The following is a 22186-nucleotide window of genomic DNA, read 5'->3' on the forward strand; positions in this document are numbered from 1 at the left end:
CCTGCCTACCAGGTGAGGGAAAGAGGGCAGAGAAATGGCAGTGCTAATCAAGATATGGGACCAGGGCGCCTGGGTGGCTTAGTCCGTTATGCGTCTGCCTTTGGCTCAGGTCATGATCCTGGAGTCCCGGGATCGAGTCCCACATCGGGCTCCCTGCTTGGCAGGGAGTCTGCTTCTCCCTCTGACCCTCCTCCCTCTCATGCTCTCTGTCTCTTATTCTCTCTCTTGCAAATAAATAAAAATCTTAAAAAAAAAAAAAGACTCCATTTCTTTTAAAAGGGCTGTTCTCACAGAAAGGAGAAGAACAATCACTTGGATGAGGAGGAGGTTATGGGCCTGTGACTCTCCAGAATCTCAGGAACCTTCCTGCAGTGGCCACAGCTGCGGGATGGGTGGTGTCCCCCCCTTTGGCTCTGTGCCTGCACTGGGCATCAGGCCCCGGGGATGGTCCTCCCCTGGTTCTGGCCTCTCTGGCCTTGGCCCTCCAGGGCCTCTTGACCGAGCGGCTGTTGTCACTCCAGATGCACTGAGCATACCCACTCCCAGGGCAGCCCAAGGGTTTTTCAGACTGGAGCACACCGGTGTATGCTTTGAATTCACATGTTAGCAACACAAGTTATTTAGCATCATTCCAGAAGGTTAGCATTCATGACCTCCAACAGGTGGATCATAGATAGCGTATGTTCATTTTGCATCTATGTATTCTCCATAAATTTCCTTCAGATAAGCATGGATTGCATCAGTAACAAGGAAAAATGAACATTTCTGAAGGACTGCTTAAAATGAGGGTTGCCTGGAAAGTGACCCTTCTTCACCCCAAGTGAAAACCAAGCTTTTTCTCTCCTACCTCTCGCCGCATCCACTGTCACTGTGAGCGAGCCTGTCCTACCGCTTCGTCTGACTTTCTTCCCTCGGGCGCTTACTGTCTAGTCCCAGCAGCTGCCCCCACCCCCGTGCTGTCCCTGTGTCCCCACTGCCTCCACGCACCAACCCACTTTAGAGCGGGGTGTGGCTTTCCTGTCTTCCCAGAGCGAACAGCTCAAGAGACAGGCTGCTGTTGAGGAGGATAAGCTCTCTTATTGTATATTACATCAGCCCTACCAAAATAAATAAAAGCATATTCACATTTATCAAACCACTCACTGATGTGGCACCGGGATTTCCAAGAACCCTTCACAGACTTGCCCCCAAACCCACACGACAGCCCTGTGAGGTAGGTCAGCCTCCATTCCTTCCTATGTGCAAGGACCTGGAGGAGTTTGGCACAGGGAGTGCGGGGTCGAGTCCGAAGTGAGGTCTCCAGCCAGTCCTTCCCTTTCAGATGCTTGACCAGCCACAGCGCTGAGCAGAGCTGCCCGAGTGACTGGCAGCAGAGCCAACAGGCCGGGACAAAGAGGCCCCAGGACGCAGCCAGACAGGCGCTGGGCTCTTGGGAGCCTGGCTATTTCTGACTTGCCCTACTTAGGGGCTCCCCTCCCAGGACCGTTCCATAATCCAAGGTCGTTTGACATTTTGCAATGTGACATCCATGGGACGCTGCTGGAAAAGCACCCATACTTTTTTGTGCCTTGAGGAAAAGGTGAGGTGACGCTTTAAAAAAAGCCTACAGTTGTAGCTTTCTTGACGTTATTGGTGCCCGAGTGTCCCAACAACAGTTACATCAGCAAGTTGGGGCACAGGATGGGTTGGAAGACCGTCTCCATGTTCTCCATCAGCACAAGATCATACCGGCACAACTGGGGCCTGCAAACACGAGACAGAATAGACTTGTCAATCAAGTAGTAAACAGAGCCCATTCTAGGAAAGGAAATCATATTCTGTCCTTAGGATCTAATATCGTGGAGCAATTATTTCTAACGTGATAGGAAAATGCTTATGGTAAATAAGCAGAGCAAGATCAGCAACAATAAGAAAGCAGGATGTAAGATGTTATTTGCCACCTAACTTCGTCTAGCTTTGTTTTTGTTTTTTTTTTAAGATTTTATTTATTTGGGGCGCCTGGGTGGCTCAGTCGTTAATCGTCTGCCTTCGGCTCGGGTCATGGTCCCAGGGTCCTGGGATCGAGCCCCGCATCGGGCTCCCTGCTCAGCGGGGAGCCTGCTTCTCGCTCTCCCACTCCCCCTGCTTGTGTTCCCTCTCTCGCTGTCTCTCTCTCTGTCAAATAAATAAAATCTTTAAAAAAAAAAAAAAGATTTTATTTATTTATTTTCATCTAGGTTTAAAGCAATAATAGAAAGGAGATTAGAAAGAAATAACCCAGGGCACCTGGGTGGCTCAGTTGGTTAAGCGGCTGCCTTAGGCTCAGGTCGTGATCCTGGGAGTCCCAGGATCGAGTCCCGCATTGGGCTCCCTGCTCGGCAGGGAGTCTGCTTCTCCCTCTGACCCTCCCCCCTCTCATGCTCTCTCTCTCTCATTCTCTCTCTCAAATAAATAAATAAAATCTTAAAAAAAAAAAAAGAAAGAAATAACCTGAACTATTAACAACTGTTGCCTCTGAATAATGACATGATGGGCGATATCGTTCTGCTTCTTAACACCTTTGTACTTTCCAGGTTTTATGAAATCAACATGTATTCTTTTGATGATCAGAGAAAAAAAAGTATTAAAAAGTCCCATGGTTTTAAGACGTCATGACTGTCCTCTTAGAAGAAAGGTGTATTATGAAATGTTCTCGGGTACCCTAAACCTTCAGGAGAAAGGCAGTCATAAGCGTAAATCACTGACTGCTCACAGCATTGTCCACCTCTGTCTTGTTGGCAGATGGGATGCTAGGACTATGTGTTGGAGTGGCATTAGTCACAAAGCGCCCATGGCACCACAGCTTTGCTCTTCCTCCCCCAGTTTGACAGTCCCCCCCCGTACACACACGCACGCACACACACACAAACACAGTTGCTTATTTTTTCTGACCCAATTGAGAATAGGTTGCTTACCCCTTAATACTTCAATGTGTATTTCCTAAGAACAAGGACATTCTCTGTGCAGTTATCAAATTCATCATCGAGATAGTACTTTCATACTGTATCAATGGAATAAAATATTCGTTATTCTGTACCTTTTTTTATATGAGGCTCTGTGTTTGCCAAATTATGAGGCTCTTTTCCACAACAAAAATACTTGCAAGCAGTGTGGGTGGAGTGATTAGGGAAGAATTATATAACTATAAGCATGTAACATTATTTCTTTGGATTATTGGGCCATTTATCTTTAAGTGCCTACCAGTAAAATTTTCTTGAATTATGGGGTTACTGGCTTTCATCAAGTCTGTTTTTGGAAAACCCCTCCCCTCCTTCATTATAATGGATGAAGTCCTATTAAAACATCAGACCAAGCAGATTGGACAGGAACTGAGAAGGTCTTTGGAAAACAAGGGCTTGTCAAACTCTGCCGATGGCTCACCTCTCTGGGTGGGCAAGTGACCTTAACTTCATGCGGAGAATCCTGAGCTTGTACTTGGGGCCTATAACAGATCCGGTAGAGAACACCAAGGAAATGTTCGCCACTTTATCCAAGTCTTGATTAAATCTTGCAAGCAGACTCACTTGGTGGTATTTCTGAAATACTGCAGGTTCACTGGAAGGAAGAGATAACAATTTTTAAGTGGATGTAGACTGCTAATGAAGCCTACAAATCACTCATAAGCAGGTAACCACTTGACCCCAAAGTTCTGCTGGGTTCCAAAGGACTGCGTAAGTGAAGCTTCTGGCCCCAGGAATGATGACATACTGTGGCACGAGAGAGGTATGCCCGCCTACCATACACCAGTTAGCATCCTCAGCTCTTGACATGTCTCCATTCCCCCGAAAGATTCTTCAAGATGAGTGTTATTCATTTTACAGACAAGGAAACAGATGCTTATAGAGCTTAAACTCCCCCAGGTCACAGGACTTGTCTGCACCAGTGCAGGGACTCATACTCACTTCTGAGTTCAAAGTTAGTCTTTCCATGAAACTGCATTGCTAGAAGCGTATGTATATCATTAGCCCAGCTAGCTAACTAACTGAAAAGTTGTGCTTCAGCATCTGTTTTCTCAGTCCTGCCTCTCAAATAAGAGAGCTAAATCCCAGGTTCCAATACTTTTTCCCAAGTGTGCAATGTTTCCTACAGTTGGAATCTCACATTGAGCCTAAGGTAAATCCACTGGGGAGGTTTAGCTGGGTCAATGTCCCTCTGGGGAGCTGGGGGAGGAGACTCCGGAGACCCACCCTGGGCTCAGAAATGGGAGGCTTGCTCTAGAAATCAATCCTTAATTTGGAGGTGGGAATGGGGGCTGAGGGGGGTGTGTGTCACCCCAGCCTCACTAGAATCATGTGTAAGTCCTGTGGAGAGCAAACATGCCACATGTAAAACTAATCTGAAAGGTCCCCAGATTTTAGTTTCTAAACACCATCTTCACTAAAACCTCCTTCTTCCAGGAGAAATGGCTGATTCCAGGGCTAGGTCAGGGAAAGTGCAAAGCGAGCCTGCAACAACTGTGTGCCTAAAAATGAGAAGTGCTCAAAGAATGGTGGGAGATGTTCCAAAGGATCTAGAATCACTTCACACTCATCCAGATGGCTACTATTAAAAAAAAACAAAAACAAAAAACTGAAAATAAGTGTTGACGAGGATATGGAGAAATCATGCACTGTTGCTAGGAATGGAAGGTGGTACGACCACAATGGCAAAGGGTCTGGGGTCTCTTTGAAGAAGGAAAAAAAGAATTACCTCATGATCCAGCAATTCTACTTCTGGGAAAGCAAGGTCTTAAAAAGATATTTGCACACCCATGTTCATAGCAGCATCATTCACAAGAGACAAGAGGTGGAAGCAACCCAAATGTCCATCAATGGCTGGATGGATAAACACCATGTGGTATCTACATACAATGGAATATTATTCAGCCATAAAAAGGAAGGAAATTCTGCCATATGCTACAACATGGATGGACCTTGAGGACATTATGCTAAATGAAATAAGCCAGTCACAAAAAGATAAATATTGTTGGACTCCATTTATATAAGATATCTAGAGTAACCAAAGTCATAGAAACAGAAAGTCGAATGGTAGTTACCAGAGGCTGGAGGAAGAAGGAAAAGGGAGCTATTGATCAATGGGCGTAGAGTTTCAGTTTGCAAGATGAAAATGTTCTGGAGATTTATTTCACAATAATGTGAATATTCTTAACACTACTGAGCTGTCCACTTAAAAATGATTAAGATAACAAATTTTACATTATGTGTCCTCATCATGATCAAAAATGCATTTTTAAAAAAGGGCACAGACCCAGTTTGAAGAGATTTCACTGGCCAGATTTGAGACAATTTAAATAAATAATGGTAGTAACTGAGTGTAAGTCCCCATTAACAAAATAAAAATCCATGAGTCCATCTTGATATAACCAACTAAAGGAATAAATAAATGGGGAGAAGAGAAAGCTTTTCCTAAAGGACGAATTAGAAAAATCACCATCTGGCAACCATCGTAGTAACAATTCAACCACAAAACATCAAAACTAGTGGGTAGAAGTTTGAGGAGTAATGGAACATTTACATGGTCTTGAAGTACCTCTGTGCAACATACTTATTAATACAAAGGAAAAACAGAACTTGATAGTGAAGAAACTTGGCAGAAACCACCTTAATGAACTGATCCACGTTCATGGAAAGTTGTGGGCCGCCTGATAGGGCACGCTGAGCCAAACACAACATCAGTTCTTGCTAGAGATGCGTGATCTGAATGTAATCACGAGGAAGCATCAGACAAACCCAAACTGAAGGCATTCTGAAAATAACTGACCTGTAAGTGTCAAAGTCAAGAAAGTCAAGGAAAAATGGAAGGTTCCAAGTGAGGACTAAAGAGACAGGATAACCAACTGCAGCCAGTGAGCCCGAACTGGATCCCTCTCCGAGAACATTTGTGCAACCACGAGCATGCAGGGACTTCAAGAGGGGGTGATGCCACCAGCAGATGGCAAAACCCAGCGTGGGCAGACGGAAGGCAGGAGAGGGAAAAGCCTTCCTGCAGCTGAGAAGCCTGTCTATGAGTACAAGTGGAACCCACTCTTCCACCTGGAGGGATGTCTGGAAAGACTGGGTGCGGCACTCCCCAAGGGATTGGGCTCATACCCGAATAAAGGGAATGACAGCCAGCGAGCTACAGATTATGACCGATGATAGGAGCCAGATGTTTGTTTCTGGTAGCACGGTGCACTAAACAGCCTGAAAACAGCTCCTGGTGATGGCTACAATTCAAACAAAAACAAAACTAAAAACCCTCTAAATTGCACCGAAGGGGAAAGTGAAGAATACTGGGAAGGCTCAAAAATATGTGGAGGCAGAAATACTGAAATCACATCACCTTTTGTTGTCCTCTTGCGAAAGCTAGTAATGGGTTTTCTTTCTCATGGCCTTGCAGGGCAGTAGGACAGGGAACAAAGCCACTCAAGGAGGGGAGTTGAGGGCACCTGGGTGGCTCAGTCGTTAAGCGTCTGCCTTCAGCTCGGGTAATGATCTCAGGGTCCTCGGATCAAGTCCCACAACGGGCTCCCTGCTCAGCAGGGAGCCTGCTTCCCCCTCTCCCACTCCCCCTACTTGTGTTCCTTCTCTCGCTGTGTCTCTCTCTGTCAAATAAATAAATAAAATCCTAAAAAAAAAAAAAAGGTGGGGAGTTGAATGGGAGACTCCGGGGAGGGGTGAACTAAAAATGAATTCTAAGTAAACAACCCTCCTACCCCCTCAGGGGCAGAAACAATCTCTATCAAAATCCCGGCTGCCTTATTTTTTTTTTTCCAGAGACTGACAAACTAATTTAAAATCCATATGGAAATTCAAGAGACCCAGAATAGTCAAACAACTTTGAAAAGGACCAAACTTGGGGTGCCTGGGTGGCTCAGTCAATTAAGCATCTGACTCTTGATTTCACCTCAGGTCACGATGTCAGGGTCCTGAGATCAAGCCCCATGGTGGACTCCATGCCTGGCGTGGAGGCTGCTTAGGACTCTCTCTCTCCCTCTGCCCACCACACCCCCTGCCCAGCATGCACTCTCTCTCTCTCTCTAAATAAAAAAGAAAGGAAAAAGACCAAATTTGGGGGATTCATACTTCCTGATTTCAAAATTTGTTAGAAAGCTTCAATAATGCTATAGTGAGCTACATGACACTGTGGTGCTTGCATTAGGATAAATATATAGATCGATAGAAGAAAATTCAGAGTGCAGAAATAAACCTTTCCACTGACTGTCAATTGATTTAGGCAAGGGTGTCAAGACAGTCACAGAGAAAGAATAGGTTTTTCAATAAAGGGTGCTGTGACAACTGGATATCCACAGGCAAAGGAATGAAGTCGGACCCCCTACCTCATTCCACATGCGAAAATGAACTCAAAATGAATCAAAGACCTAAATGTGTGGCCTAAAACTATAAGGACTTCTGCCAGAGTATTTACAGAACTCTTGCAACTCAACAATAAAAAGATAAATAACCCAATTTTAAAGTGAGTGAGGCACACAAAAACTTGTACCCAGATGTTTATAGCAGCATTATTCAGAATTATCAAGACTTGGAAGTAGCCAAGATGTCTTTCAGTAGAAGAACGGATAAATAAACTGTAGTACATCCAGACAACGGAATATTATTCAGTGCTAAAAGGAAATCAGCTAGTAAGCTATGAAGATACATGAAGAAAACTTAAAGCCCATTACTAAGTGAAAGAAGCCACTCTGGAAAGGTTACATACTGTATGATTCCAACTACATGACATTCTGGAAAAGGCAAAATTGTGGAGACAGTACAAAGACCAGTGGTTCCCAGAGGTTAAAGGGAAGAGATGGATACAATAGGCAGAACACAGAAGATTTTTAGGATTATAGGATCTACTCCATGATCTTATAATGGTAAATAAATGTCATTATACTTTGGCAAAACCCACAGAATGTACAACACCAACAGTGAACCCTAATGTAAACTATGGACTTTGGGTGATGATAATGTGTCAGTCTTAACAGGTGTACCACTCTATTATCCAGACTTTGATAGTCAGGGAGGCTGTGTGTATGGGGCCAAGAGTGTATATGGGAAATCTCTGCACTTCTGTTCAATTTTGGGAATCTAAAACTGCTCTAAAAAATGAAGTCTATTGAAAAGGGAAAAAATGAGTAAAGGATCCGAATAGATATTTCTCAAAAAAAAGATATAGAATTGGCCAGTAAGCACATGAAAGAAACTCAAAGTTATTAATCATTTGGGAATTACAAGTCAAAACCATGAGATATAACATAATGCCCACTAGAATGGCTACAATAAAGAAGACAGACATGCCTGTGATATATACAGAAAACGTGAAACATACACACAAAGGAATATTATTCAGCCTTGATAAAACAAGAGAAATCCTGTCTCATCCTGCAACCTGGATGAACCTTGATATTATGCTAGGTGAAATAAGCCAACCACAAAAAGATGAATATTGTGTGATTCCACTTATATGAGTGGAATCTAAAGTAGTCAAATTCGTAGAAACATTAGGATGGTGCTCGCTAGGGTCTAGAGGGTGGGGAGAAATGGGAGTTGTTATTTAACAGGTATAGAGTTTCAGTTTTGCAAGATGAGAAAGTTCTGGAGGTCTGTTTCACAACAATGTGAACTATACTTAACACTACTAAACTCAGAAATGATTAAGATGGTAAATTTTATGTTCTGTATTTTTTAATCACAATGCAAAAGAAAAAAATTTTAAACAGGTATTAACAGTGTTGGCAAGGATGTAGAGAAATTAGAAGTCTTACACATGGCTGGTGGGAATGTAAAATGGTGCAGCTGCTTTGGAAAACAATTTGGCAGTTCCTGAAAATGTGAAATACATGGTTATCATACGATAACCAGCAATTCCACTTGTAGGTATATACCCAAGAGAAATGAAAATGTATGTCTACACAGAAACTTGTGCACATATGTTTATAGCCAAAAAAGTTGAAACAACCCAAATGTCCATCAACTGACAAAAGGATAAATAAAATGTGGTATGTGTAAAGAGTGGCACAGTGGGAGTGAGCTGGGCCCATAACCCAGAGGTCAGTGGATCAAAATACAATGGGTCTATCCATACCACGGAGTATTATTTGGCCATAAAAAAATGAAGTACTGATACATGCTATCAAATCTTGAAAACATTATGCTAAGCAAAAAAAAAAAACCCAGACACAAAAAGGCCACATACTGTATGATTTCATTTATGTGACACGCCCAGAATATGGAAATCTATAGAGATAGAAAGCAGATGAGTGGTTGACAGGAGCTGGAAAGGAAGGAGGAATGAGGAATTACTAATAGGTATGGGGTTGCTTTTTGAGTTTTTAAGGTTTGTTTGTTTGTTTTAATATTATTTATTTATTTAACAAAGAGCACAAGCGGGGGAGTGGCGGGGTGGGGGTGGGGAAGGAAGCAGGCTCTCTGCTGAGCAAGGAGCCTGATGCAGGGCTCAATCCCAAGACCCTGGGATCATGACCTGAGCCGCTTAACCAACTGAGCCACCCAGGTGCCCCTGGGGTTGCTATTTGAGATGATAAAAATGTTCTGGAATTAGATGATAGTAATGTTTGTCCATTTTGTGAATATACTAAAAACCACTGAAATGTAAACTTTAAAAGGGTGAATTTTATGGTATGTGAATTATATCTTAACTTTTAAAAAAGGTTTAAAAATAAAAAAAGCAATACATCCAAGACACGGATACAGGGAGAGTCACCAGGCAGATAATATCTTTGAATGTGACTCCATTTGTACCCATAGTCTGGTAAGACTGAATAAACCCAGGGCACATTCTCTGATATTATTTTCTCTTTCTTAAACTATAAAAACACTAAATACTAAAAACTAAAAGTTTACCTCGCGAAAAAGAGAAAAGTAGACATAATCTCACCATGGAATAGAACAACCATTTTCTTTTTTCCCGTATATTCTCTGATTGGTGATGACTCTTTCACAAACATGACTAAACTAAGAATGACTAAACGTGAATAAAACAGAGATGTTAAGGTCTCTCTCTTAATCAAGAAAAAACCCTTCACATTTAGAAAGGCCTACTTGGGAGAAATTTACTACAGAAAATTAAAATTTCTAAGACATATAAAGCCAATATGTAACCAGTTATTGGCATGAATAACCAAATTTTGTTAAGTGAGCATTTCTCATTATAGGACCGCATAATTTCCCCCGCTATTTCTTAGAATCTCCAGATGGGGTCTCTGCCTAGCTTCCTTACTGAAGATCACAGCCTATAAACTGCCTGTCGCTGGTTATTCTAGATGCGCCCCCTAGCGGTGCCCTCCCTGAAAATGCAGCCCTACTGGGTTTGGGGACATCTGAGCCTCCGTTTACTTATATATAAAATACAGATAGTAATACCACCTCACAGGTTTTAGTGTGATCTGCATTAGCCAGCGAGTGTAATATGCCTAGTTCAATAAACAAAGGCTGTTATTATTATGATCCCAGGATGTCTTAAAAAAAAAGTCACCTACAGACCACCAAGACACACCTTTTCTATGCATCTACACAGTGAAGCCTTAGGCAATTGCCAGTTTCAGATGACATTCCAGTTGGTTCTCTATGAGTGAAGCCTACAGACAACCCAAGTGCCTGGTAGATAATAGGACCCCCCAAAAATGTTTCCTTAGTAAATGAATAAAATGAGCCTTAGGGGCGCCTGGGTGGCTAAGTCGTTAAGTGTCTGCCTTCGGCTCAGGTCGTGATCCCAGGGTCCTGGTATCGAGTCCCACATCGGGCTCCCTGCTGGGCGGGAAGCCTGCTTCTCCCTCTCCCACTCCCCGTGCTTGTGTTCCCTCTCTTGCTGTGTCTCTCTCTGTCAAATAAATAAATAAAATCTTTTTAAAAATTAAAAAAAATAAATAAATAAATAAAATGAGCCTTAAATTTCTTTGCTTAAAGGTTTTGAGTTATTTTCCCCCTTTTCCTGATTATAAATTAATGGATGAAAACAATTAACTATTTTTAAACTATATATATATACACAACTACATATAAAAGTAAAAGAGAAAGTAAAGAGAAGCTGAAAAAAGAAACGTAAAGAGAAGCTTAAAAAAGCACTCATAGGGCGCCTGGGTGGCTCAGTTGGTTAAGCGACTGCCTTCGGCTCAGGTCATGATCCTGGAGTCCCTGGATCGAGTCCCGCATCGGGCTCCCTGCTCGGCAGGGAGTCTGCTTCTCCCTCTGACCCTCCCCCCTCTCATGTGCTCTCTCTCATTCTCTCTATTTTTAAATCTAAAATCTAAAGATTTAAATAAAATCTTTAAAAAAAAAGAAAGCACTCATATTCCTACCACTAAGGGACAATCTAACATATTAGACATATTTATTTTTCACTTTTTTGGCATTGTTGAACTAATTTTATACTTTATATAATTTGATATCCTGCATTTTCCACTTCGCACATTATAAGCACTTCATTTAATATAGTTTCATAAATGAACATATAAATAATATTATATGAGAATATTTAATTAACCATTTCCCCATCGTTGGATTTTTAGGGTGTTTCCAATTTTCTATTGCAAATCACATTTTCTGAGTTTCAAAAACATACATATATATGTTTATATATATGTATGAGCTCACAAAAAAATTGAAATGTGTGTGGGGGTGGGTGCCTTTAGGTGTGGGATTGTTGGGATGGGGCAAGTATTTGCATGTTTATGTTACATATTTTATGCTATATATTTCCTTTTTTTAAATTTATTTGTCAGAGACAGAGAGAGAGCACAAGCAGGGGGAGCGGCAGGCAGAGGGAGAAGCAGACTCCCCACTGAGCAGGGAGCCCGATGCGGAACTCGATCCCAGGACCCTGGGATCATGACCTGAGCCTAAGGCAGATGCTCAACCAATTGAGCCACCCAGGCGCCCTTTATGCTATGTATTTATTTACTGTTTAAATCCTTTATAGCAAGCAAGGATGACTTTTGTAATTAAATGTTTTTTTAAAATGAAGCAGAAGAGGGAGGAAGGGAGGGAAGAGTGAGAGAGGGAGGAAAGAAGGAAGTGAGGGAAGAAGGAAGGAAGGGAAGGAGGGTGGGTAAGGAAGGGAGGGAGGAAAGAGGAAAAGAAAATAAATCTCTGTACCACTTTCATTTGTAAAGAGCCTAGAAGATCAAGAGCCACAAGAAGCGATTGCTCCCTACCCTACGACCCAGCAATTGCACTACTGCGTTTTTACCCCAAAGATACAAATGTAGTGACCCAAAGGGGCACCTGCACCCCAGTGTTTATAGCAGCAATATCCACAATAGCCAAACTATGGAAAGAGCACAGATGTCCATCAACAGATGAATGGATAAAGAAGATGTGGTATATACATACAATGGAATATTATGCAGCCCTCAAAAAATGAAATCTTGCCATTTGCAATGACATGGATGGAACTAGAGGGTATTATACTAAGCAAAGTAAGTCAATCAGAGAAAGACAATTATCATATGATCTCACTCATATGTGGAATTTGAGAAGGCAGAGGATCATAGGGGAAGGGAGGGAAAAATGAAACAAGACGAAACCAGAGAGGGAGATAAGCCATAGGAGACTCTTAATCTCAGGAAACAAACTGAGGGTTGCTGGAATGGAGGGGGGTGGGAGGGATGGGGTGGCTGGGTGATGGACACTGGGGAGGGTATATACTATGGTGAGCGCTGTGAATTGTGTAAGACTGATGAATCACAGTCCTGTACCCCTGAAACAAATAATACATTATATGTTAATTAAAAATATGTATCTATCTATATATAAAAGCAGCAATTACTCCCTTAAATCTTTTGTAGAACAAAGACAAGTACAAACCCATAAATAAGAAAGTCGGTATATTTGGGATTTAATTTCTCTGCGCAAAAAGGGAGAGAGCAAGCTGCAAACCATCCCAGACCAACTTACTGATTGATTTTGGATTCTGTGATGTTTCCATCTCTGTCTCTCAATTTGATTGTAATGGACCCTCTTCTTATGCTCTTGTTCCAAGTTATAATATCCACAAAGTAATGATATACTGCAAAACAAGGAGAGAGCACAGTAAGAGAGGGACACTCTCAACTGCTCCCCTGAAAGGTCAATTCCTAGAAACCCAACCTCCCTCATAACTTGAGTCTCTTGTTCTCTTCCTCCCTAGTTTCTCTGCAAAGATCCAGGGCAGCATTTTCTAATATTCCTTTCCATTCTTTTTGGTAAAGATGGCCTGGGTGATGGCAGGATTCAGTGGTCTCCAGTTGTCATGTTTAGGCATCACAGTTGGACTGGTGTTCCCACTTTACTGACTGAGGTATCATGGTCTACTGCTGAGTATGATTGGTTCACCGCAATCCCTGCCCTTTTAGACAAAACCAACCAGGCGGCCATGTAGAGACTCTCCAGAGCTGGTAAGGTGTTCTGTAATCTGGGCCATGCCCACCAGCCCCCCTCATGTCTTCCCCAGTCATGCCATATCTAACCTGCACTGCCAGGCTGTCTCTTGCTCCTGGGCCTTCTCCCCACTTGGACACTCTGACTTTGCCCCCTTTGCCAGCTCATTTTTCAAGTTTTGGCTTAATGTCACTTCCTCCAGGAGGCCTTCACTGACCCTCAGACTAAGTCAGGTTTCCCTCTTAGAATTCTTATCATGCTCAGGTATTCTCCCATCATTAGTCAGCACACTTACCTATATTTACAAAATGCAAGAGAAAAAAGTGATAATCAAAAAAGTGGTAAATATATGGGTGTATCGGCTCCCTGCTCAGCAGGGAGTCTGCTTCTCCCTCTGACCCTCCTCCCTCTCATGCTCTCTCTATCTCATTCTTTCTCCCAAATAAATAAATAAATAAAATCTTTAAAAAAAAAAGTTTTAAAAAAAGGGCGCCTGGGTGGCTCAGTTGGTTAAGCGACTGCCTTCGGCTCAGGTCATGATCCTGGAGTCCCCGGATCGAGTCCCACATCAGGCTCCCTGCTCAGCAGGGAGTCTGCTTCTCCCTCTGACCCTCCTCCCTCTCATGCTCTTTCTATCTCATTCTCTCTCTCAAATAAATAAATAAATAAAATCTTTAAAAATATATATATATGGGTGTATCTAAGCAAATATTGCCTGAGTAATGTCTTATGCAGTTAAAAAAAATAAAGCTAAAATATACTACAGGAGTAGCTGGGAAGGGATGCCTCTTTGTAACTCTGGCAGTGTTGGGCTTGGTGTGTTCCTACTGAACCAGTGAGAGTGCATGATGTGTTCAGAGAATTATTCTTCCTCCCCACTCTTTGCTTCCCAAGGTCAGTGATGCTTTGGGAAGATGGGGATCCCACCATGATAGCCAGATTGGCTATCTCTTGATCAGACTTGCGAAGAAGGGGACAGAGGCTCGGGGAGATGTTGGTCCCATGAAGGAATAAGGTTAGCCCTAGAGTTGCCATTTCATGGCCCCTTATTACTCGGGCACTTGCCTCACTTGGACCGGGCAGACAGCAAACCCTGGGCTGCCACACATAGCTCCAAAGGAGGAGGGAAACCCACTGATCTGCAACCTCTTTTATTAGGGTTGCTCCTAAGAAAAGTGAAAAGGGGAACAAGATTGCAAGATGTGCCCAGGAAAATCCCTACTTGATTCCCAGGGCATCTAATCATCTGCTGCCCCATTTAGCCCCCATCTGGAATACCCAAGCCCTCAATGTCTTTAGAAGGTCATCACAGTTGCTTTGGAGCTGGAACTGACCCAGAGATGTGGCTGAAACCTGATTTTACCTAGCTGCGATCTCAGGTCTTTGGGGAGTTAAGCAAATTTTCTGGAAGATCTTAGTGATTAGAATGGCTCACAGGGGACACCTGGCTGGCTCAGTCAGTAGACCATGCAATTCTTGATCTTGGGGTCATGAGTTCAAGCTCCACATGAGGTATAGAGTTTACCTTAAATATATATATGTATATTTTTTATAAATATACATATATTTATATTAAAAAAAAAAACCATCCAGTGAAGCTAACAATCATGATTTGTTGAGATTTAATCCCTGTAACCCAGAAGATAGGCATTGTTATCCCTATTTCACCTAGCAGGACACTGAGACTCAGAGAGGTTAAATGTCTTGACCAAGGTCACAGAGCTACTATGTGTTGGAGTCAGGACTCGACCCAAGTCCTTCCAGCTCCAAAGTCCACACTCCACCATGGCCTTCATTTGCCAAGAGGTAGCCAGGAAGCTGAGGCTCAGCCATTTAAAAAAAAAAAAGGAGGGAGTTGGGCCAAAGCAAACAACCACATCCACCACTCACTGCAGTATGGTTCCTCCTCAGCTGTGTCAAAGAACGCTTTAGTCATAGGAGGGTCTTTCTGCTTTAAATACTCTTTCCAATTATCAGCATAATAGCCTGCAAAGCAAGTTGGAAAAATGTAACATTAACATGTATTATATAAGTGTCAAAGTAGCTGGGAAGGTAGTGAGTGAAGTGAGTTTGACCGCCCACACCACCAAGACAACCTCCCTCTTCCACCCACCCCCTACGGGGAGGACCTCCAGAGCCACCAGCGCATGCCTACCCTGCATCCACCATACCTTGCTTGCTACCCTATCCCTCAGAGCTGGGACTTGCAAAATGACCCCACAGTGGCTCTCCCCCATTTTTACTGACATTATATCACCCTGGTTCTTAGTAGCACACTAGTTCTCTCACATACTGAGTAGACTAAGAATAGCGCTGACATTTTTCAGTAATACATTCATTCTATAGATTAAAACAGATTCAGGTTTATACCTAAAACAGCATCACGCTTGCCAAGCATTGTGCTTTCTTGAAGAACTACAATGAGGCCCCTAAATTACACAGAACCTGAGCTTGCCATGACTATGTCAACAAGCAGAGGACTCTTCTCCTTCATGTCTGCGCCTGCAGGAATGAGGCGGAGTGCTACCAGTGAGGTCTCTCTCTCTCTCCTGTCCCCACCCCTAGAGAATGGCCTTCACATGCTGACTTGACTGATCCGGAATGGGAACATGAGTAATTTTTAGAAGCTCCCTAGAGCCTTCCAATTAACTTAGGCACAATCTAGGTTGAAAACCCCTTGTGTCTAGCATGCCCTGATATTAACATGGGTTTTTCCTTTGAACAATTAGAAAATTCTCATGATCTTCCAGTTTCAAAGTCCTCACCGTCTGGAATATTGCTACCAATCCTTAGCAAATATGCAAGCAGCCTCCACAGTATATCTGTGACCCCCACTCCACCCTGCACACGCACATAAGAGTCAGGGTTCAGTGTGAGGGCATTTACAGACACAGTTTGTTGGAAGGAGTCATTTGACAGGAGAGTCTGGGCCCACTGTGACTCTCCCCCAGCGGAGAGGTTGCGTGCATGAAGAGGATGTTTCTGTCCCCAGGGGAGCTGGCTATGTAAGGTGACTATGCCCTGGGTGGGCTTGGAAACTCATTTGGAACCTTCTTTTTTATGCTAGTGTGTCCAGGGAGGTTGCACTGCCCTCTAGATGAAATCGTATACAAATGGCTTTTCTAACACATGAGTAGGAGGTCCAAGAGGATTTCACCGAACAAATTGGCTGGAAAAAGCTAAGTAAAATTTTCTTTAAACCACGTAACTTTCAGGCCCATTTTTAGAGAGTAAAATGGTGCGAGGATTCTACCAAAAATGAACTCTTTGTGAATCAAAGGGGAAAACTGCTTGGACTTACCCAGGAGGGGACAGGACTCCTTTTGTGGTATACCACAGTTGATACACTTGCCGTTTCTATAATCCCGGTAGGAGTCACAGGGATACGCGGTGATAAAACAGTTCTCTCTCAGAGAAGAAAGGTACAGGTACACAGACCTCTGGTGGTCACACTTAAAATACCGCAATCCTTGATTGTAAAAGGAAGGATCAAAGAGGAGAGCAGTTGCAGCATTTAACTATAGCGCATCACACGGTATATACACGCACGATTCATCATCTGTCTCCTATAGGCCAGGCACTGTGCTAACAGCTTCAATGTATTTTATTCCACTGAATCCTTATAAACACCCATAGATCAGGATTCATGCTGGCACGTGGCAGGATGAAAGAAGATAGACGTGGTTATCCCCATTTTACACAGCAGGACACTGAGACTCAGAGAGCTTAAATGACTTGACCAAGGTCACACAGGTATTATGTGGTAGAATCAGGATTCAACCTATGCCCTTCCTTTGTCACTGAAAAGGAAGAGAAAAATCCAATGATAGTTTCTCCAGAGATTTTCAGCAGAAGGCAAGCACATTGAAACTAGTGGACAGAGAAAGAAGGTATTGAGGATTACTCCCAAGGAGGGGACGCAGAGGAGACAGCTTTTTAAAAGAATGGGGTATGCTTCCACCCTGGGGACACAAGGGAACAGGACACTCAAGACTGACCTTGTAAACTAAAATGAGGAGAGATAGAATGGCTCCCTCAGGTGAGATCTTAATCTAGGTAAAAAGGCACATTTAGGTCACCTTTAAGAGGTGAGGGTTTATAGGTAGGGAGATTTTCAGAATAGAAGCATGAGGGGTGATCATAGGGAGTCGGTAAGAGATAAACGTAAGGATTCTCTAGTTTTGTTTTGTTTTTTTTAAGATTTTATTTATTTATTTGAGAGAGAGAGAATGAGAGACAGAGAGCACGAGAGGGAAGAGGGCAGAGGGAGAAGCAGACCCCCTGCTGAGCAGGGAGCCTGATGCGGGACTCGATCCCGGGACTCCAGGATCATGACCTGAGCCGAAGGCAGTTGCTTAACCAACTGAGCCACCCAGGCGCCCAGTTTTTTGGTTTTTTAAAGATTTTATTTATTTGACAGAGAGAGACACAGCAAGATAGGGAACACAAGCACGGGGAGTGGGAGAGGGAGAAGCAGGCTTCCCGCGGAGCAGGGAGCGTGATGCGGGGCTTGATCCCAGGACCCTGGGACCATGACCTGAGCTGAAGGCAGACCTTAACGACTGAGCCACCCAGGTGCCCCAAGGATTCTCTAGTATTTTTGAGAACCATGGAAAAGTTAGCAAGTTTGCCTGGACCTTGTACTCAATTAACAAGGCTCCATGACAGCTCCAGAATGTTCTCACACCAAGGTGGGGGCCGACCTGGCAGAGACCTAAGGGGTTCTCTAATGGGCTTACACAGGGCATTCATGAGAGAAGCCCAGAGGTAGGGGTTCCATTTCCGCTACAGGGTGAAGGGTGAAGTAAGAGGGAATGAACAATGGGAAGTGGCACTGCAAGCTATGAATGGGCAAGAAGAGGTGAGGCAAGCCTCCAGTTAATTCCTAGCGGGTGCCATGCAGTGCAATGGTGAGAGAGGAAAGCTGCGAGGTGAGGAGATGGCATCAGGAGGGTTGGACATGATGAAGCACCACAGCACACAGCACTGAAAGGTTGTTGGAAGGTGGATGGGTCCGATGATGAAGTAAGTCATTCAGAAAAGGGAGCAGGGTCCCAAAGATGGGTAAACAAAGGAGGTGAGGATCTGAGTAGGAAACAGTGAACCCCAGGAAAAGAGGAGTTGTGATTATGAGTTCGTGGCTTGGAGAGGCATTGAGTGCTGGAATCAGACCCATGTTTCCTCTTTCCTCTGAGTTCACTTATGCCCATAGAGGAGATCAGTGAAGGACAGAAATAAACTGGGGCAAGAGAAGAGAAGCATGGGTTGGCATGGGGCCACGCTGGACTGGACTAAATCTGACAGGTCAGTATTGACTTATTGTTCCTGGAACTTCCACTTGCAGAAACAATGACATTGATAACAATACAGAGAATGTCCTCTATAAGCAAGGCACATTATCTTTGGCTCCTGAGAGGTAGTTACGCTACACCACAAGGACAGAATTTGAGCATGCACCATTTATGGTACAATATGGTAGACCCTACTTATGCCATTTCATCTGGATCATTTCCAAACACCATGTCATTCCCAAGGGGTTGTATACAACTACCATTTTGTAACAAGATCATCTTTTTCTAGAATCATATCCTTGATTATTTAACTTTCTCTAGCAATGGTGAAATACATATTCAGAGCACTTAAGGATGGGTTTTTTTAATTCTGTCCCCCACATTACTTTTATGTTGCCCTCTAACTACCCATTTTTTGTTTTGTGAGTTTTTTCTCATTATAAAATAACAAATGCTCATTTAGAAAATACAATAGGAAATGATGATGCAAAAATCACCTAGAAGTCCAATATCCACAGTTTACCACTAATAATTATTTGCAGCATTTATGTTTAGTCTTTTCTTCTATACTTAACACATGTACAAATACACATTTAAAAAAAACAAATCGGTATCATACTGTATAGTTTTGTGTCTTTTGCACTTAATATCCTATTGTAAGCATTTTCATTAATCTGAAAATATGACTTTTTAACAATTATATTCCTTTATGTGGGCATACCATAGTTATTTAACCATTTTCCATGTTGGATATTTAGACTATTTCTAAAAATTTAGCTATTATAAATAATGTGGTGTCAGGTATCTTCGCACTTTGATTTTTGTCTACCTTTTCCATTATTTCTCTAGGAGAGATTCCTAGATATGGAATTTCTAGATCAAGGACACCCCTTTTCAAGAGAGAGAAATAATTCGTAATAGCTTTTAATCATATGGTTATGGTTATTTTTTAAAATTTATTTTTTAAACTAAGTATAATTAACATACAGTGTTATATTGGTTTCAGAGGTACAATACAGTGATTCAGCAATTCTATACATTACTCAGTGCTCATCATGGTAAGTGTCCTCTTAATCCCCTTGACCTATTTCACCTGTCCGCCTACCCACCTCCTCTCTGGTAACCATCAGTTTGTTCTCTATAGTTAAGAGTCTGTTCTTCGTCTCTTTTTTCTTTGTTCGTTTGTTTAGTTTCTTAAATTCCACATTTGAGTGAAATTATGTGGTATTTGTCTTTGACTAATTTCACTTAGCATAATACCCTCTAGTTCCATTTATGTTATGGCAAATGATCTGATGCATTCCTTTTTATGGCTGAGCAATATTACATTGTATAAATATACCACATCTTCTTTATCCATTCATCTATCGATGGATACTTGGGTTGCTTCCATATCTAGGCTATTGTAAATAATGCTGCAATGGGTCTTTTTTAAAGTAGTATATTTGAATAATAATTTTTAAGATATAATTTATATTTATACTATCTCTATCTTCTCAAATGATTTGTTTTCTATTAAAGACTATTATCCAGAGAATAAGATCAGATTTTTAAAATATGCCTTTTAAAACCACTACTGTACAATAGATAAAGTATCTGCACTTACCTCCCAATATTGTTTTGGGACAACCGGGTTGATCCAATCCTCCATTTGGGTAGAAGTCTATGTTTCCTAATGGCTCTTTGTAGCCCAGTGCTAAAGGAGAATACATTAGGCTTTTATTTTTGAACTTTTCACATTGCATAGTGCACTTGCTTGAAGGATATAGGCTGGGATTGTGGTGGTGGTGGTGTTATCCTTATTTAAATATTCTGCCCACAGTTACCTAGCTAATTAGTTAGAAAGAATTGTAGATTGATTTAATAATTGCTTATTCTCTTTAACCTTGTAACCCCCAAACCATCAGTAAAACGCTTGATTTAAATGATTATTTGTACACGTATACATATATAGTGCATCACCGCAATAATAATAGCTATTACATATTGAGAACCTACATGTGTCTGTGGGCATGTCTAAAAAAGTAGCCATTGGTAAATTCAGATGAAGTAAGTTACAGATGATGACACCGAGGTTCAGAGATTTACTGAACAAAATGACACCACTAGAAAGGACAGAACCTGGGATGTGAGCCTCCCTCTGCCTGACTGCAAAGCTTATTCTCTTTCCTCAAAATTCACTCTCTCTCCAAGAATAAAAAATAAATCACTCCATTCCATCAAGCATTAAAATGGCATGGAGGTACTGCACTTAAGGAAGGTAATACTTTGCAAACCGCATAGTATTAATGCAGCCATCTCACAGAGACATTTCCTCTAAGGCCAACAATTGCTGAATATCATACCGGAGAGCCTGTGATAGGTGGTCAAGGGTTTTTCTTTTTCTTTTTTTTTCAAAGATGGCAATTTCTTTCTTTCTTTCTTTCTTTCTTTCTTTTTTTTTTTTTTTTAAGATTTTATTTATTTATTTAGGGACAGGGTATGAGGGGTAGGGCAGGAGCAGAGCAGAGAGAGAAGGACAAGCAGACTCTGCACTGAGCATGGAGCCAGATGGGGGACTCGATCCCCTGACCTGAGATCATGACCTGAGCTGAAATCAAGAGTTGGATGCTTAACAGACCGAGCCACTCAGGCACCCCCCATTAAGGGTGTTTCAGGTGGTTGTATCACAAAGAGGGTGTATTATTAAAGACTACTCTGCTCTGTTCCCTCAACCCTCCCCAGGTTTCTACTCTGGCTCTTCTCCCAGACACCTGGATATAAAGACCCATCTTTAACATCACCCCAACCTCCATATCATGTACCCAACCCCTCATATAAAATCAGCCCCATAAAAGACATAAATGGCCAAGAAGAGCCACAGAGAGCTGGAGAGCTATAGATGGCTCAGAATTCTCTCCATAGAGATACAACACTTGAACATATCTTTCAGCTTACGAAAATAAAACATAAATCATACATCCAAAGCCCGCTGCATATATGGAAACATTTCTCCACATGGTGTGCAAATCAGCCTGCACTTGATTGGTCAAGATGATCACCTTAAAAATAAGAAATGTTGATGGGAAAAGCACCTCCGCTCCAGCAAGACATCTTGGATGCCTACATTAAACCAGTGTCCCTTCAGTATTTCGGTGGATTTGGAACCCTGCCCTGCAGGAAAAGAGGGAATCTGGAGGAACCTAATCCACCCCTGCATGATGATCCCCTCAGGGGGAGACTCTTTAGGAGCATGGGAGGGGGTACTCACTGACCCACAAGGACAGAACTGTTACCGTCAATGTCGGAATGGATGACGTCAACGAACTGTGCATCACCAGGATCTAATCTGTCCTCAGGAGGTCTCCCATTGAATAAAGGGCCCGCAGGGTCGAGACCTGGAAAGAAAACCGAGTTGGCTTGGCAGCCCCACGCCATGAGTCACCGGCAGCCCGGCTTTTGATCCCTCCGCATGAGGATGGCAAACTGGCTGCGGGGCACTCTCGGGTGGGCAAGCGCTCACATTCCCATCTTGCTTTG

The 22186-nt window shown here is 42.6% G+C and overlaps 1 protein-coding gene across 1 annotated transcript in view; it reads right to left on the reverse strand.

Annotated features, from left to right (window-relative positions):
* Nucleotides 1-1348: 1348 nt before the first annotated feature.
* LIPH (lipase H) overlaps nt 1349-22186 on the reverse strand; it is a 36870-nt gene continuing 16032 nt past the window's right edge. Inside the window, exons 4-10 of the mRNA XM_034990629.1 lie at nt 21943-22044; nt 20274-20363; nt 16678-16845; nt 15267-15362; nt 12915-13026; nt 3400-3573; nt 1349-1743 (exon numbers count right to left, since the gene is read on the reverse strand). Of these exons, the coding sequence (XP_034846520.1) occupies nt 1656-1743; nt 3400-3573; nt 12915-13026; nt 15267-15362; nt 16678-16845; nt 20274-20363; nt 21943-22044 (830 nt within the window). The 3' untranslated portion in view covers nt 1349-1655. The remainder of the gene's footprint in view (nt 1744-3399; nt 3574-12914; nt 13027-15266; nt 15363-16677; nt 16846-20273; nt 20364-21942; nt 22045-22186) is intronic.

This window comes from Mirounga leonina, unplaced genomic scaffold (assembly GCF_011800145.1).
Source record: "Mirounga leonina isolate KUSES-001 unplaced genomic scaffold, KU_Mleo_1.0 Mir_115, whole genome shotgun sequence".
In the NCBI taxonomy this organism is placed as follows: domain Eukaryota; kingdom Metazoa; phylum Chordata; class Mammalia; order Carnivora; family Phocidae; genus Mirounga; species Mirounga leonina.